Here is an 18,965-nt window from a genome sequence, read left to right on the forward strand (position 1 = left end):
GGTGATGGCTAGTGGCGTTCTGTTACTTTCTTTGTTGTGCGTGTCCTGTAGTAGGTGACTTCTGGGTACTCTTCTGGCTCTGTCAATCTGTTTCTTCACTTCAGCAGGTGGGTACTGTAGTTGTAAGAACGCTTGATAGAGATCTTGTAGGTGTTTTTCTCTGTCTGAGGGGTTGGAGCAAATGCGGTTTTATCGTAGAGCATGGCTGTAGATAATGGATCGTGTGGTGTGGTCTGGATGAAAGCTGGAGGCATATAGGTAGGAATAGCGGTCAGTAGGTTTCCGATATAGGGTGGTGTTTATGTGACCATCACTTATTAGCACTGTAGTGTCCAGGAAGTGGATCTCTTGTGTGGACTGGTCCAGGCTGAGGTTGATGGTGGGATGGAAATTGTTGAAATCATGGTAGAATTCCTCAAGGGCTTCTTTTCCATGGGTCCAGATGATGAAGATGTCATCAATGTAGCACAAGTAGAGTAGGGGCATTAGGGGATGAGAGCTGAGGAAGCGTTGTTTTAAGTCAGCCATAAAAATGTTGGCATACTGTGGGGCCATGCGGGTACCCAAAGCAGTGCCGCTGATTTGAAGGTATACATTGTCCCCAAACGTAAAATAGTTATGGGTGAGGACAAAAGTAAGAAGTTCAGCCACCAGGTTAGCCATGACATTATCGGGGATACTGTTCCTGATGGCCTGTAGTCCATCTTTGTGTGGAATGTTGGTGTAGAGGGCTTCTACATCCATAGTGGCTAGGATGGTGTTTTCAGGAAGATCACCGATGGATTGTAGTTTCCTCAGGAAGTCAGTGTGTCTCGAAGATAGCTAGGAGTGCTGGTAGCATAGGGCCTGAGGAGGGAGTCTACATAGCCAGACAATCCTGCTGTCAAGGTGCCAATGCCTGAGATGATGGGGCGTCCAGGATTTCCAGGTTTATGGATCTTGGGTAGCAGATAGAATACCCCTGCTCAGGGTTTTAGGGGTGTGTCTGTGTGGATTTGCTCTTGTGCTTTTTCAGGGAGTTTCTTGAGCAGATGGTGTAGTTTCTTTTGGTAACCAATTTGACATATGCCATCATGTGCCAGCAATGCCCCTCTGCCACGTACATTGGCCAAACCGGACAGTCTCTACGTAAAAAAATAAATGGACACAAATCAGACATCAAGAATTGTAACATTCAAAAACCAGTCAGAGACCACTTCAATCTCTATGGTCACTCGATTACAGATCTAAAAGTCACAATATTACAACAAAAAAACTTCAAAAACAGACTCCAATGAGAGACTGCTGAATTGGAATTAATTTGCAAACTGGACACCATTAAATTAGGCTTGAATAAAGACTGGGAGTGGATGGGTCATTACACAAAGTAAAACTATTTCCCCATGTTTATTTTTCCCCCTACTGTTCCTCACACGTTCTTGTCAACTGCTGGAAATGGCCCATCTTGATTATCACTACAAAAGGTTTTTTCTCTCTCCTGCTGGTAATAGCTCACCTTAACTGATCACTCTCGTTATAGTGTGCATGGTAACACCCGTTGTTTCATGTTCTCAGTGTATATAAAATCATCCTACTGTATTTTCCACTGCATACATCCGATGAAGTGGGCTGTAGCCCATGAAAGCTTATGGTCAAATAAATTTGTTAGTCTGGAAGGTGCCACAAGTACTCCTGTTCTTTTTCCGGATACAGACTAACATGGCTGCTACTCTGAAACCTGTTATTTTGATATGTATAAAGATAACTTAATTATATTGTCAAAATAACAAAACATTTATCCTTCTAATTTATTTACTAAACTCCCCTCTGAAGTGTTTATTTTAATTCATTCAGGATGACTGAATAGCTCATGGAAAGGACTGAAGTGAAGTCACAAATGAGTTGAGCTTTGCTATAATGAAAAGCATGTTGCATTTTCACTGTCTGATATATCTTGATGCACCATGTGAGCTTCACATAAATGAAAGAAACTGGCACAGAAGTTACAAAACTCAACAGAACTATTTCTACTTTCATGCATATAAAAACAAACAAACGTGGAGGGGGAAAAACAAGATCAAAGTATTTTAGTTTACTAAATACTAAAATAAATGAATATCTGTTAATTAACATAGGATATTGAACAGGAAGGAAAGGGCTATAGTATGTGGCAATGAAATGGAACAAACATCTCAAGTAGTCTTCTCCCATATCTTACAAGTTCCCTTATGGAAAAATCCAATGGAATCTAATAGAAAATTATACCCATAACACTGAATTCCACAGGTTAATCTAAACTTTCTATAGATAAGAAACATTCTTCTATTAGACTCTGTAGATTGTTTAGAATAATTTATATTGAACCCTATTAGCTACGATCCTGTTAAATTATATCGGCCTAGCTCATAAATGTGTATTATAATCATGGGCAGACCTAATAAAATAATTAAATAAAAAAAGTTTAACAAAGCTCTGTTATGAAACAATTACTGCCAAAAAGAATGTGTCTCAATGTATAAGGTCAAAGAAATTTTCCATTGGTCCAAACCTATGCTATTAGAGAAAGGGACCATGGACAAACATGATGGAGACTACGGCTGGAATTATCTCCCTAAACTTTTGAAAGTAAAGGCTAAGTCAAAATGCAACTTAAGAAGAATGCACAGTTTAAGTTTCTTTAAGGTCAAAATAAACAAACACAAACAGACTTTTAAAAATTAAAGCATTTAATCTAAAATCCCAAGTACAGTGAATGTTATGTTATGGTTATCAGCTTTTATTTACTTATTTTGATAGGGATATAAGCCATGTTAAAAAGCGTTATAGGGAATTCTTATTTCTATTTCTGCGTGTGCTTCTCTGATCATTGGTGAGTATCATTCCCTCATGTCTGACAGATACTTGACTAGTCCTGGATCACAGATAGGACATCTCTCTCACACATACACAAACATACACATACCCCTAAGATGCGTCATCCTACCTATTAAAGTAAGTGAAAGTACTTGTCACTCCATTCTTACTGGGATAGGTAATGAAAAGTGAAAAAATATAAAATAGGCCATCAGTTAAGAGAAAGGGTCATCTATGCTAATGGGGCTTAGTTTGCAGCTTTCCCTCAAGTTGCCAGAATACCCCCATAGCATTCAGTAAGTCCCCTCCACACCCCTGCCCAACCTCACTCTGCACACTGCAGGCTGCAAGGGATGTACTGTAATGCCGTTTACATGAACTCTACATTGCTCCTGTGCAGGTGGAATTCTGCCCCAGCTGCTTGTGGATCCTCTATGGTCTCTGCATGCAGCCAGAGTGACCTATTGGAGCTGGAAGCAGGTCCAGAACAGGTCTCTAAATCTCAAATATCAATTCACCCATTACTGAAATGCAACATTTGCTTGCTCATTTTGAAGACTGAAAAATAACAGGCAGTTGAAAGTAGGAAAGAAACTGAACAGTCAATCACTGAATCATTGGATATGATTACATGAGCTGGAGTTTGGCCAGGATATTGGCACTAGCATTTCAACATTACTGCAGTACTCCTGTGACTTACATGCTCTACAGAGAGCTCAAACTTATGGCTAACAAATATCAGACGATATGAGTGTCTTTTTATTCTGCTGTTAATGGGACAATTTTTATTGTGAAGTGAATATTTACAGGAAAGCAAAAAGCTCTCTCAACTGTGGCATAATTTGCTAATATGGATAAAAATCCATTATACCAAGATATACTTGATCTACGTTTCTAAGCTCTGTCAGCTGGAAAGAGATAATAAATATACTGTAGTTTGTCTTCTTGAATGACTCTATCCCAGAGGTGGGCAAACTACAGCCTGCGGGCCACATCCAGCCTGCAGGACCGTCCTGCCCAGCCCGTGAGCTCCTGGCCCGGGAGGCTCGCCCCCGGCCCCTCTCCCAGTGTTCTGCCTTCCTTGCAGCCGTGCCACCGCGTGGGCAGCGCTCTGGGCGGCGGGGCTACACGTTAATGCAGGGCAGCGCAGCAGCATATCTGGCTCTGGCTGGGCGGCGCAGCTGCCAGACATGCTGCCCTGAGCGGCATGGTAAGGGGACCGGGGTGCATAACGGGCAGGAGGTCCCGGGGGGCTGTCAGGGGACAGAGAACAGTTAGATGGGGTGGAGATTTGGGGGGAGGGGGAGGTGGTCAGGGGATGGGGAACAGTGGGCGGTTGGATAGGGGGTAGGGTCCCAGGGGGTGGGAGTCCCGGGAGGGGGCAGTCAGGGGACAAGGAGCAGTGGGGGTTGGATGGGTTGGGAGTTCTGAGGGGGGCAGTCAGGGGGTGGGAAGTGGGAGGGATTGGATAGGGGGAAGGGGCCAAGGCTGTTTGGGAAGGCACAGCCTTCCCTATCCGGTCCTCCATACAGTTTTGCACCCTGATGTGACCCTCGGGCCAAAAAGTTTGCCCACTCCTGCTCTATCCTATCCTAGATCAACACTTTAACATTCTTGCATTCACTGGGTGTGATAGTAGAATTATGAACTCTAATATAAAAATTAATATGATATTTTACAGGAAAAAATGGTTCAGATTTTAAAATACCATGTGCTGGGGAAACTTTAAAAATATATGTTGATCACCAAAGACTGTAGATCTGTTATTCTTTTTAAGTTAGATCACTGCTGGTAAAAAAAAGCCAGCTTTCAAGGAAAGAATCCATAATTCCTAATTTTGACTGTCGAAAATAAAAGCTATCTGGGAATACTTGACATGACAAACAATTCATCTGAGTGCAAGAAGCCAGTCTTAAAATGTTGTTGTAATGGAATGGTAAATGGTATTTATACGGTTCAGCCACGAGGTGGCACTGTGTGAAAAATACCATTTTTAAACTAACTTCAGCCACATCTGGGAGAGCATTAAAGTATCTTATGATGAACAGAGCTCATGTGTATAAGCAAGCTCTGTGAGAAGTCCATATCTAATACAGAAGAACATGGCATGGTGTCAGAAATAAAGTAAGAACAGACACAGAAGAAAAACATCAACAAAGGTTACAGACTGAAAGAACAAAGCAACAAAAGTTGGAGGACCTCATCAACATGCTACTCTTCAATGCCCCAGAGAACTTCAGCTTTGACAAACATTCACAATGGACAGACTCAAAACAATAATTTTGCAAGATTTTGCTTTGCAAACAAACTCCACAAAGAAATTGGCAATATACAAGTATTTTCTGTAATTTATTCTATGGGGAAGCAAGCAGAGCATTTACTGTCTTTGTAAAATCAAAGGATTTCAGTCACAAACATGACTGTGAAAGAGTTCTGGCTAAGTCTGGCTATGTCTTTATACTCCAGAGAAATGTGGTTTATAAAAGAGCATTTTTTTGCAGCAGAGAATTCAAGAACCAAGGGAAATGTTGTATGTTTTATAAGAGCGCTATATATATTGGCTGAAAACTGAGATTCTGGGAATGCAAAACATGAACATATCAGACAGGCTAGTTATTGGGTTACTTGATAATAACCTTTCACATCAGCTACAAGTGAAGAGAGATTTAACCCTAGCCACAGTTATTCAAAATAGCAAAGCTGTCAGAATTAGTCAAAGAACAGAACAAAAAGGAAACTAGCCTGAAAACTATAAACAGACACTTGAAAGTGAAAAGTCATTATCATAAAACCCCTGAGGCAAAGAGAGAGAACTGCTAGGCTAAGAGGGACAAATTCCGGACTATATGCTCATATCCCAAGAGATGATGCATGTCCAGCCAGAGGCGCACAGTGTAATGCATGCATGAAATATGGACATGTTTCAACAGTTTGCCGCACCAGTAAGGTAGCTGAATCCTATTATGGACAATCAAGAGCTACTGTTTCTGGGATCTATCACTTAGGATGACATAGAGCCTGCCTGGAGAGTGAATCTGAATATTCACGGAAATACTATTGACTTTAAAATTGACTCAGGAACTGACATCATAGCCCTCTCTGATGGGACTTACATTCACCTTCAACCCTAGAAGTCTCCTGACACAGCTCTGACTAGCCCGGGAGGTATTCTGAACTGCACTGCCAGTTCACTACAGAAACAACTTACAATGACAAAAGCCATGCATTCTGACTGCATGCGATCAACGGACCACAGACCAACAACCTTGTCAGTTACAGTGTGGCAGCCACAATGGGCCTAGTGAGAAAGGCAGAAGAACTCAATGGAGGATTTGATATTACACTTTTGAAAGAAGATCCAGTGCAAATCAACTAAAAAAGAGACAATACTGAGCCATATACTATACAAACACCCTTACCAGAGAGACTTTGGAAAAGACTAGCTGCAAATTTATGCAAATTCAGTATTACCTGGTCATACTGGACTATTTTTCCAGGATATAGAAATAATGTACTTGAAAGACATAAGATGTCACAGTGTTATCAAGAACCTGAAGTGCACTTTTGCTCACTACGGTATTCCAAAACAACTAGTGATGGACAATGGATCACAAAGTACTGCAGGAGAATTTAAGTCATTCCAAACAAAATATGATTTTGGTCATATTAATAGCAGCCCATATTACCCAAAAGTGAGTAGAGAGACTGAGAGAGCTGTACAGACAGCCAAGAAAATCCTACAGCAGGAAGATCCATTCCTTGCTCTTTTGTGTCACAGAGTAACACCAATGGCGGCTACTGGATATAGTCCAGCACACTCAGAACTACTGTTCCAATTTTGGAAAAGAATCTATTTTTAAGTGGCCAGACATGAAAAGAGTAGCCAAATCCAATAAAAAAAAAGATAAAAGAGCCTATAAACACTTTTACAACAGACATCATTCATTTACAGAACTGCCAGGTCCAGCTTCTGGTGACCATGTTCATGTCAAATTGGATAGAAAAAAATATGGACAACTCCAGCTGTTGCATAGAAAAAGAATTCAATGCCCAGATCATGTGATCGCGACCAATAGTGGAGAGTTCAACCGAAACAGTCAACATCTACAGTTTGTTCCTCAGAAAGAACAATCAACAAAGCCAACTCTATAGATGATAGACGCAGAACAAGAAGATAACTCAAAGATTCCAAAGTGATCACAGCCAGTCGTTGCAACTAATGGACACTTAGATATCCAAGGTGTTGTGTGTTCAGGTCATGTAATTAAAAAACCAGAACAATTCAGAGACACTTAACAGACTGATATGTACTGAACTTATTGTAAAGGATAAGAATGTAGAACTCCAAGGGGGAGATGTAATGGAATGCTAAACTGTAGTATATTGTTCAGCCACTACATAGCACTATGTGTAAAAGATATTATTTAAAGGAACTTTAGTCAAACCTGGCAGAGCATTAAAGGATTTTATGATGAATGCAGCTGGTGTGTATAAGCAAGCTCTGTGACCAGGCCACATCTGGTACAGAAGAATGTGACAGTTGTATTCCTTTTAGAGATGTCTGAACTACAGAATAGTAACCATTTTTATAAACCACTTTATGAAGTGGAAATGATTTCTAGATAAAATCTCCTAGTTGTGAACTATAACAAGAATATAAAAACTTTTTATGATGTTTCCTCTTTTTGTTAATTTTGAAGCACCTGATTTCTTGGGTGACCTCTGGGGCTCTCGTATCTACAGCAACAGGTATTTTTTATGGATTATCAACAGGAAAAGGCAGGATTATCAACAGGAAAAGGCCCTTGTAAAAGGACCTCCCGTAACTGTACACAAAGATTTAGAAGATTCTAGGAGGCACGGAACTTCACCCCTTGTGCAGTATATCCAAAATGGCAGCTGGAATTTTCCTTGCTCTGTGCAAAATCATGCCCTTGGTACACAGAAGCCATGACATTTCCAACCTGTTTAGAAAGAGTGCAAAATCTACATATTTCCAGAATATGCACTTGTGTAAAGGAAGGAATTAGAGTAGGAGCAGAGCAGAGGAGGAATGGAACTAAACTTTAGTGGAAGTCATATTAGCATTTTCACTTCCTTTAACATGAATTTTAATCATCCAAAAAGTAAGCTTTACTTTTTAGAAAGCTTACCCAGCAGAATTATTATTCAGATTTCATCCAACTAGTCCTGAGAGGGATTATCTTTGCTTCTCCATTGCTTCCCCTATTAAAAAACCCACATCAGGACTGGAGTAAACAGTTGTCTTCTGCTATTCTACAAAACATCATGATGTCCCGAAGTGGCCGCATTCTGCCACCACCAGAGAGACTCTAAGAAAAAAATGGTTACCTACCTTTTGTAACTGTTGTTCTTTGAGATGTGTTGCTCATGTCCATTCCAAGTACGTTGCATGCACAGTTGTCGGAAGGTTTTTCCCCTAGCGGTACCTATCAGGTTGGCTGTGGAACACACTGGAGTCGCGCCTTCATGGCAGTGTATATAGGTCCCTGCTGACCCATCACCTCCTCAGTTCCTTCTTGCCAGAGTACTCCAACAGAGGGGTAGGTGGGTGGGTCTTGGAATGGACATCAGCAACACATCTCGAAGAACAAGAGTTATGAAAGGTAGGTAACTGTTTTTTTCTTCGAGTGCTTGCTCATGTTAATTCCAACTAGGTGACTCCGAAGCAGTTCCCAGGAGGAGGGGTCAAAGTTCACTGAATCACAGACTGCAGCACCGCCCTACCAAATGTGGCATCATCTCTAGCCTGCTGAGTAATGGTCTAGTGTCATGTAAAGGTGTGGATCAACGACCACGTCGCTGCCCTGCAGATGTCTTGAATGGGAACCTGTGCCAGGAGTGCCACCGAGGAAGCCTGCGTTCTTGTGGAGTGCACTGTCAATGCTGGAGCAGGTATCTTTGCTAGATTGTAGCATGCCCTGATACAGGCCATAATCCATGACAAAATCCTTTGGGACGACACCGGCAGCCCCCTCATCCGCTCAGCAATTGCAATGAAAAACTGTATTGACTTTAGAAACAGCTTCGTCCATTCAATGTAAAAAGCTAATGCTCGTCTGACATCCAGGGAGTGGAGCATCCGTTCATGGTTACTAGCATGCTGCTTAGGGAAGAACAGTGGAAGAAAAATGTCCTGGTTCGCATGGAATTGCGAAACTACCTTTGGGAGGAAGGCTGGACCTTGTCCTTGTAAAAACAGTATAAAGGGGCTTGGACGTCAAGCTCTTAAGCTCAGACACCCTCCTGGCTGAAGTTATAGCCACTAGGAATGCCACTTTCCAGGAAAGATAAAGGCAAGAGCATGTTGCTATGGCTCAAAAGGAGGGCCCATTAGCCTTGAGCGCAGCAGATTGAGATTCCATGGGGGGGGGAATCAGCTGTCTTACCTGACGGTACAGTCTATCTAGTCCTTTGAGAAAGCGGCCAACCCTAGGGTTAGCGAATACTGACCGGCCAGCAGAATCGGGGTGGAAAGCCAAGATGGCAGCCAGGTACACCTTTATTGATGACACTGCCAGGCCGTGCTGGTTTAGGTACAGTAAATAATCCAGAATAAAAGGAATCAATGACTGTAATGGCAGAGTGTCTTTTTGCAGTGACCAAATTGAGAATCTCTTCCACTTAGGCAGATAAGTGGCTTGAATGGATGGTTTCCTGCTGCCAAGAAGAACCTCCCTAACGGAGTCTAAGCATTTGAGCGCCAAGGGGTTTATCCATGGAGTTTCTTTGCCATGAGGTGGAGAGTCTCTAGATTGGGATGCTGGAGGGGGCCATGACCCCGTGTGATCAAGTTGGGGATCCGGGGAAGTGTTATAGGTGTGTCCACTGACAGGTCTAGAAGAGTGGTGAACCAGTGTTGACACGGCCATCCTGGTGCTATCAAGATAATTGATGCTCCTTTTCTGTGGACCTTCAGCAGGATCTTGCATACGAGCAGGAAGGGCGGGAATGCATACAGCAAGTGCCTATTCCAACAGAGGAGAAAGGTGTCTGTGAGCAAGCCCAGGCCATGATTCAGGAAGGAACAGAACTGCTGACACTTCCTGTTGCCCCGTGTTGTAAACAAGTCTGTCTGGGGAAATTCCCACCTTTGGAAGATATTGATTGCGACATCCAGGCAGAAGGACCACTCATGGTTGTGAAAAGACCTGCTGAGATGATCGGCCAGTTTGTTCTGAGAGTCTGGAACGTGAGATGCCTGCAGATGTATGGAGGGGGCAATGCAGAAGTCCCACAGCTTGAGGGCTTCCTGGCACAGGGGAGAAGAGGGAGTACCACCCTGTCTGTTTATATAGAACATTGTTGTCAGGGTTCCTTCCCCATTCTGAACTCTACGATACAGATGTGGGGTCCCGCATGAAAGACCCCCTAAGCTTATTCTTACCATCTTAGGTTAAAAACTTCCCCAAGGTACAAACTTTGCCTTGTCCTTGAACAGTATGCTGCCACCACCAAGCGTTTTAAACAAAGAACAGGGAAAGAGACCACTTGGGAGACGTCCTCCCTGAAAAAATATCCCCTCAAGCCCTACACACCCCCTTTCCTGGGGAGGCTTGAGAATAATATCCGAACCAATTGGTTACAAAATCGTCAAAGACCCAAACCCCTGGATCTTGGAACAATGGAAAAATCAGTCAGGTTCTTAAAAGAAAGATTTTATTTAAAGAAAAGGTAAAAATCATCTCTGTAAAATCAGGATGGAAAATACTTTACAGAGTATTCAGATTCAAAACACAGAGGATCCACCTCTGGGCAAAACCTTAAAGTTACAGAAAACAAAAATAAACCTCCCTCTTAACACAGGGAAAATTCACATAAAACAAAAGATAAACTAATCCGCCTTGCCTGGCTTACTTATACTGGTTGCAATATTGGAGACTTGGATTAGGATGGGTTGGAGAAGATGGATTTCTGTCTGGCCTCTCTCAGTCCCAAGAGAGAACAATCACGTAAACAAAGAGGACAAACAAAAGCCTTCCTCGCCCAAGATTTGAAAGTATCTTGTCCCCCTTATTGGTCCTTTGGGTCAGGTGCCAGCCACGTTAGCTGAGCTTCTTAACCCTTTACAGGTAACAGGATGTTGCCTCTGGCCAGGAGGGATTTTATAGCACTGTATACAGAAAGGTGGTTACCCTTCCCTTTACATTTATGACAATTGCTGTTGTATTGTTTGTCAATCCTGATTCAAATCCATCTGGAGGGCAGATGTGTAACATCTGGCAAGCACAGCAAATGATACATAGTTCCCTTATATTGATGTGCAGCAGAAGTTCTGTTTGGGACCAGAGACTTGGAGTCCTGATTCTTCCGAAGTGCACCTCCGCCCTCCCAATCCATCTCCGACACATATGTTACTAGAGACAGCGAAGGTTGGGGCCCAGAGAAGGTCAATCTCAAACACAACGCTTGCGGGTCAAGCCACCACCGGAAGGACTCAATAACTGGAGGAGAGAGTGTGACCAACTTGTCTAGACGGTCTCGGTTCAGCCTGTACAATGAGGCTAGCCACGCCTAAAGGGGACGGAGCCGCAACCTGGCATGCTGTACTACATATGTACAAATGGCCATATGGCCGAGCAGCTTCAGGCAATTTTGTACCGTAGTGGTGGGGTATCGCCTGAGTTCCTCTATGATGGCGCCCATGGTGAGAAAGCAAGTTTCCGGAAGAAATGCCTGGCTTGACCAGAATCTAGGAGACCTCCTATGAACTCTATCCTCTGAGTCAGGGCTAGGGTCCATTTCACCGCGTTCAGTATCAGACCAAGCCTGTGGAATGTTGTCCGAACTAGGCTCACATGAACCTCCAACTTTGTCCTTGGAGCGGCCTTTGATTGGACAGTCATCTAGGTACAGGAATACTTGCAGTTGCCGCTTCCACAGGAAAGCTGCCATGACCAACATGCACTTGCTGAACATCCAAGGGGCCGCCGAGAGGCTGAAAAGGAGAACTGTAAATCGATAGTGAGTGTTGTTGACCACAAAGTGGAGGAACCGTTTGTGGGATGGGACTATGGACATGTGAAAGTACATGTCCTTCAAGTCAAGGGCGGCATACCAGTCCCCCGGATCCAGGGAGAGGATAATGGAAGCCAGGGAGACCGTGCGGAACTTTAATTTCTTCATCAACCTGTTGAGGTTTTGCACATCTAAAATAGGTTGAGCCGACCCTTGGCCTTGGGGATTAGGAAATACCAGGAATAGAACCCTCTGCCCTTGAACTCCAGAGGGACCTCCTCTACCACCTCGAGTTGTGGGAGTGTTTGCACCTCCTGCATGAGAAGTTGTTCATGAGAAGGGTCCCTGAAGAGGGAGGGGAAAGGAGTGAACAGAATTGGAGGGAATATCCCAATTCTACCATGCTCAAGACCCATTGGTCTGAGGTGATTTGTGCCCAGGCATGGTAGAAATGGGATAGATGATTCACAAAGGGAGGGGAAGGATCCAGGATCTGCACTGGTGTGTTGCCCCCCATGTCCACCTTCCAAGTTTGGCTTGCAGGTTGAAGACTGCTTCGCTGATCCCAGGCCCTGGTTCAAGGACGACTGAAAGGATCTCCGTCTATTACTCCTGCCCTGCTTCTTGCTATAGTCCTATGTAGGTGGGGCAGGGTAGAAGCAAGGGGTAAAATGCGGCTTAAAATGCTTCCTCTGTCGGGAGGGCTGGCATATGAAGCCCCAGGGACTTTAGTATTGCCCGTGAGTCTTTCACGCTATCGAGCTTAGAGTCTGTTTGCTCCGAGAAAAGCCCTAAACAGTCAGAAGGAAAGTCCTGGATTGTCTGATGGACTTTGTGCGGGAGTCCCGACACCTGAAGCCATGAGCTCCTTCTCATGGCTATGACTGTCGACAAAGTATGAGCTGCTGAGTCCACCGAATCTAGGGAGGCCTGTAAGGAGGTCCTCATGATGACCTTGCCTTCCTCAAGAACAGCAGCAAACTCCTAGTGCGAGTCCACCAGAACTAGCTCCTTGAATTTGGACAACATAGTCCAAGAGTTAAAACTGTAGCAGCTTAGGACTGCCTGCTGGTTGGGATTGTGAAGCTGGACCCCCCACCCCCACCCGGTAGAATATACTTTCCTACCGAAGAGATCCAGCTTCTTCACCTCCGTGGACTTAGGAGTGGGTCCCGACTATCTTTGCCTTGCCTCTTCATTGGCAACCTCCACCACAAGAGTGCCCAGCTGAGGGTGAATGCACAGATACTCATACCCTTTTGAAGGCACAAAATACTTCCTCTCCACCCATTTTGTCTGTGTGGGGAGGGGAAGCGCGCTTTTGCCACAATGCTTTAGTAGTGTTCTGGATGGTCTTAATGAGGGAAAAGCCACCTCAGAATGTCACCCCTGGCGTCGGTCTCCTCCGACACCTCCTCTTCCTGCATGCTCAAATTTTGAAACACCCTTCTGAGCAACTCTTGGTGGGCTCTGTTGTTCATGGCCGGAAGCGTGGTCGATGTGCCCGCCAATGCTTCATCAGGGGAGGATAAGGAAGATGCCCGCAGAGGCACCAGGTTATCCTGACCCTCCAGCTTGAGGAGATCCCACTGCACTGACACATCCTGGTACTGGCCCCGGTGCCAGTCCTGCTGTGGTCTCAGTGCAGGCCTGCGTGCCCATCTCTTGGCCTCACGGAGGTTCATGGGCTACAGATGATGATGATGGAGGGGCCCATGCTCCAATAACACTGACAAGGATCTGGACTCCAGCTCTTGGGCTTGGTGGTAGGCCCACGGGGTCCAGAAAGGACACTGAGCAGGCACCTGCCCCTGTGGTGGCCACGGCTTCATAGTCAATGGTTGCCCTTCCTCTTGTCTGGAGCAGTGCCAGCATCGCCTAGCCACGTACAACTCCACCTCTGAGTCAGATGAGGACTCCGACCTCAGTGACCAAGGTGTTGCTGAGCGAGATGGTGCTGGGGAACGGTGCCACTGTGAGGGCAAGGAGTGCTGCATCATTGCCAGCTTTCCCTAAGAAGGCACAGTGCCTCTTTGTGGTGCCTGTGGGGGGACTCTACCGTCATCGCTATGAGGTCCCTACATGCCTCAAAGGTGTCTGGCGGGGAGGGAAGGTCTAACTCCTCCACCCGACAACCCCACCCCAGGGATTCCATGAGAAACGGACTCGATGGACCTCCCTGTGAAGCCAGAGTTGACGGTGCTGATTGATTCGGAGCCGGAACAGGGTGACCCGGTGCGGGATGCATCCCGCTGTTGCCTCCTTGCTCTACTACTCTAGTGGGTGAGCAACCTCTGTCAGTCTTTTTCTTGTGTGGCACTGGCAAATGAGAGCGGTGCCTGGCACTTGCACTGGAGGAGGTCTTCTGCGCTGGGGAATGGCGGTGCTTAGGGTCCCTGGAGCCCAAGTCCTTTCACGGCATCACAGCCTCTCTTACTGAGGCCGGTGCACTCCGCACTGAAGTGCTGGGCTTGGGGTCGAATACCACCTGTGCAGGCTGGGGACGAAGGGCTGGATCCATGAGGAGTAATTTCACCCTATAGTCCCTCTCCTTCTTAGTCCGTGGGCGGAACCTTCTGCAGATTTTGCACTTCTCAGTCTGATGGGCTTCCCCAAACACTTTAAGCAGCAGTCATGTGGGTCTCCCTTTGGCATAGGCTTCAGACAGGACCCGCACGGTTTGAACCCTTGAGACCGAGGCATGCCCTGGTCCCCGGGAGGGAAAGGTGGTGGGGGAAAGCCCTAACTAAAACTTAGCTAACTATAAACTACTGGAACTAATACTAAGTTTTAACTATTTACAGGTACAACAAGAAAAAGTCCGGTAGTGGATCGCTTGCAAGAGAATAGAGCTGCTCCACAACCGTCACTGGTGTTAAGAAGAAACTGAGGAGGCTGTGGTTAGGCAGGAACCTATATACACTGCCATGAAGGCACGACTCCAGGGGGTCCAGAGCCGACCCGACGGGTACTGCTAGGGGGAAAACCTTCCGACGACCGTGCACGCGGCGTGCACACACCTACTTGGAATGGACATGAGGAAGCACTTGAAGAAGAGGAGAAGGGTTTTTAAATACACACATGGAGCAAACCGTATATATGATTGGGATATGCATTAGCGCTACACTAGCAAGGGGCTGGGGAGCCACCAGAGTACAGAACTAGTACAGAAGTTCCTTATTTATGACCCAGTGCCTCCCAGGGAATACTAGGTTTGGGAGAGGCTCATTTGGCTCTTTCTGCAATTGGGAAATCCTGCCCCCAACCATGGAGTGATGTGGCCTATGGTACAAAGTTAGGGATGTTCTCTCCTAATGAATAATGCCAGAGATTTACTCCCCATTATCTTCCGCTCATAGTTTTTAACATGGGAGGACATGCTCTGGGCCATAGTAATTATATGGCCTTGTCTACATAATCATTTAGTTCACAGCAAGCTGACATGTGAATTTACCCTGCACTAGCTTGCCATTCACTAATTGTCCGTATGGACCCTGCTGATGCGCATTAACAGGTCAGTGGTACACTCTGGTCTGGTTTAAAATAGATCCAATTTTCTAAAACATTTATAAAAAATATTCTCTTTAATCTATCCATTACCATTTAGGATGGCCTGCACAACTCTCTGATGGCTTTGCTACTCGTAATGCCAAAATCCATCCCAAACTCATGCTGATACAAATTTTATACCATACCATACTCATGTGTGTATGAATTACACACACTCTTTCTTTTCTCTCCCATTGAGTTCGCGGAGAATGTCAGAAACAGATCACACTATATATGACTTATCAAGGTCTCTCCCTCTCTCTCTCTCTGTGTGTGTGTGTGTGTGTGTATATATATATAAATAAATAAAACGAGAGACAGACAGACAGACAGACAAATGCACTAGACTGGAACTAGTCTGTTCTTCCAAACGGCTGCACAGCACAACTGACCTAATTTGCTTAATTTTTCTTTTAAAAGGATCAATGGTTATAATATTCAGAAGGGTATATGGCATGTACACATGCACTCACACACACCATTTAAAATTGCAATCATGAAAGTGACAATCATAATTTACCTTTGTCATTTGTTCTGCCATTTGTAGACGTCCATCTAGTTCGCGTCGGATCTGAGCTGCTTGTTCATCTGCATTATCCAGCTTCGGTACAGAGCACACAAAATGCAAAAATTAATCATGTGGGACAAGCTATGGTAATTGGCTGTTTTAATTATAATAAAAATCATACATTTCAAAATAAGGGAATAACAGAAAAGCTTCAAATAGTTTCTATCTGTTTACAGTAAAATGCTACACAAACATTAAAGGTCTGACTTTCATCAGAAATGCAAGACAATTTCAATTTGTCAGTGAATTGTGACAAAACATCATCATTAGAAAGACAAGGTGGATGAGGTAATATTATTTATATTTTATTTAATGTAATAGTTTATTGGACCAACTTCTGTTGGTGAGAGAGACAATCTTTCAAGCTTACACAGAGCTCTTCTTCAGCTCTGTGTAAGCTCAAAAGATAAAAGATATTACCTCACCTACCTTGTCTCTCTAATATCCTGGAACCAACACAGTTACAAGAACACTGAATGTATCATGACAAGTACAAATGCAAATTATCATGGAGGCATTAGCCACTAGAGCTCTGACATACAAAGAGATTTATATAGATTAGTTGCGATTAAAAATTCCCAATATTGTCCTCATTATTAGGACGTTATAACTTCCAAAAGTGCTTCATGGGAGATGGAATGCAGGATTGTCAAAGGACCTTACAGTATACATTTTAGATAGATACAGTAAGTGAGAGAGACAAAAAACAGGGAAGGCGAGGAAGGACTAAGATTACATAAATAGAACCATCCATGCCATTTTAAAATCACATGAACCATTTTAACAGCTGGTTTTTATTATGGGAATGAGTGGAGGGAGTAGAGCCTTGTCTGTGATGTGCTCATGGCAGCCTAAACCATGGAGGAGCCACATTTTACATCAGCGGGAGTATTTCTGTTGTTTTCACATTCAGTTTTACATACAGTGACAGCTTCCCGGCTAGTTCTTCAAAGCATCTCCCTGGCCAACCAGGATCATTTTCGTTTTGGCAGGGCTGAGTTTGAGCCAGCTGCTCTTCATTCAAAAAGCTGATCTCTTGTAAGCATTGTGGCATCTTATCATGGCAGTGATTGCATCAGAGGAGAATGGGAGATGCAGACAGGTGTCATCAACATATATAGAGAGCAAGACCCAAGATATCTTACTGTCTCGCCAAATGGTATTATAATAGCCAGTTTGAAGATTAGGTCCAAAGTCTTAAAACAATTAATGGATAAGGTCCAAGCTACATTAGAGACCACATCTCCATCTATGAACTGCCAAGACCATTGTGCTCCTTGGAAAATGCAGATTACAAAGCCCAGCACAAAGTATGTACGATCTGGGGACAAAACATTCTTTAGTTGCTCCTTGCTTTCTCGCTACCTGCTCCTCTCTACTACATGCTGTTACGCCCCCCTGGACATTCTCAAGAGACCTCCTAGTTTTATTCACATGCTCATCAACAAATCCTTTCTGCCAGTCAATTATTTTTGCCAATTGCTTGTCTCTCTCCAGCCTAAGCTTTTCACTCCATTTTCTTCAATATATTTTCCTCTCTCTCCCATCTCTTAAAAGAGCAAAGGTATTTTTATTATTGTTATAGACAGGGCTGATAGCACTGATTGTTAAGGTTACCCAACACTTCCCATTATTAGACCCTCTTTTCAGTTGCTTATAACTTCACCAAAGTTGAACAATTTGGGGTGACATTTTCTATGCCAGCTGTCTGCCTCAGACTGAATTTTTTTCCAAAAATTTCAGCCCAAAGAGTTCAGTCACTGCCAAGAAAGAAGTTAAGGAAAAATATATAGTTTGCCCGTGTTAATTTTTTTTTTATGACCTTTTCCTTGAACAGCTCTATTGCTCCATGCTTTGGAGCAGGGAGGTCTTTTGCTGTCCATGTGATAATCCACCCACATTAAGCCAAGTTATAAACCTTTGAAATATAATCTCAGTTCACACATGGTCATTTTTAGTAGCTAAATTCCCTAAGATTGTCTTTACTGGGCATGCGCCAACCTGGGGCTGACCAGCACTTTCCCTGCAATTGCAGCTTTGGGCTGATGAGGGTCATGCAAGGTCCAGGTCCCTGAACAAAGAAGAGTGAGGCTCTTCTGCACTCTGTGACTTGCTGCTGGACCCAAACTGAGTGGTGAAGGAAGCTGCCTGATTCAAATGCAGAGGGGACAAGAGTCACACCTGCAAAGGAGGGGTGGGGTAAGTAGATTGGAACAAGGAACCTATCAAGGGAGAGGGAACCTGGGACTGGGGAGTGGAGTGCAGGGAATACTGAGACTTGCTTTGCAGGACACTGGGACTGGGAGCAAGGAGGAGACTGGGGCTGATTGGGCAGGAGACTAGTTAGGAGAAACAATAACTGGCTACTGCAGATTTTACTTGGACCTTCCTCTGAAGCATTTAGTACTAACTAATGTCAGTGACAGGATACCAGACTAGATGGATGGCTATCCTGATCCAATATGGCAATGTCTATGTTTCTGCATCTTCAGCTCCATAGATAGCATTACTATTGAAATGACATCCTCCAATAACTGGGAATTCTGCCTAAGTGGCAAATAAGATCACCTACTTATGGAGGTCATTCTGATTAAGCAGATGCTGCTGTAATAGCCCTTACTTAGGCAAAACTGGCTTCAACGTGAGTTTATCTGAGTAAGAACCACAGGTCAGATCAATAGCATAACATCTTGATCAGTTTACTACCTATTTGTTTATGTACATAAACAATACAGAAAGGGAGCATAGGTCTACTGAATGAGCACCCATGTTTTTAGAGGTTGAAATCCAAGGACAGCATGATTTGCAGTTCTGATTGTAAATATCCTTTGTTTACTGTTCTATTACCTAAAGGACCCTAACATATATTCATGCATTTTGACACAAAAGGGAAATGGCACTATGCGAAAAATATGGCTAAAGTACAAGAAAAACTTAAAGCGGAAGAGGTAATGCACTAAATTCCATGATGTTCATTGAGTTCCTATACACACACAGTATGTCAAATATCATTCATAGAAGAAATTAAAACATTTTA

The 18,965-nt window shown here is 44.0% G+C and overlaps 1 protein-coding gene across 26 annotated transcripts in view; it reads right to left on the minus strand.

The window, feature by feature from the left end:
- Nucleotides 1–18,965, minus strand: part of CADPS2 (calcium dependent secretion activator 2) — a 556,952-nt gene that overhangs the window by 339,126 nt on the left and 198,861 nt on the right. For all 26 annotated transcript variants that reach the window (XM_037888978.2, XM_037888976.2, XM_037888967.2 and 23 more), the window contains exon 4: nt 15,881–15,961. In XM_037888978.2, the coding sequence (XP_037744906.1) occupies nt 15,881–15,961 (81 nt within the window). The remainder of the gene's footprint in view (nt 1–15,880; nt 15,962–18,965) is intronic.

Source organism: Chelonia mydas, chromosome 1, assembly GCF_015237465.2.
Source record: "Chelonia mydas isolate rCheMyd1 chromosome 1, rCheMyd1.pri.v2, whole genome shotgun sequence".
NCBI classification, from domain to species: Eukaryota; Metazoa; Chordata; order Testudines; family Cheloniidae; genus Chelonia; species Chelonia mydas.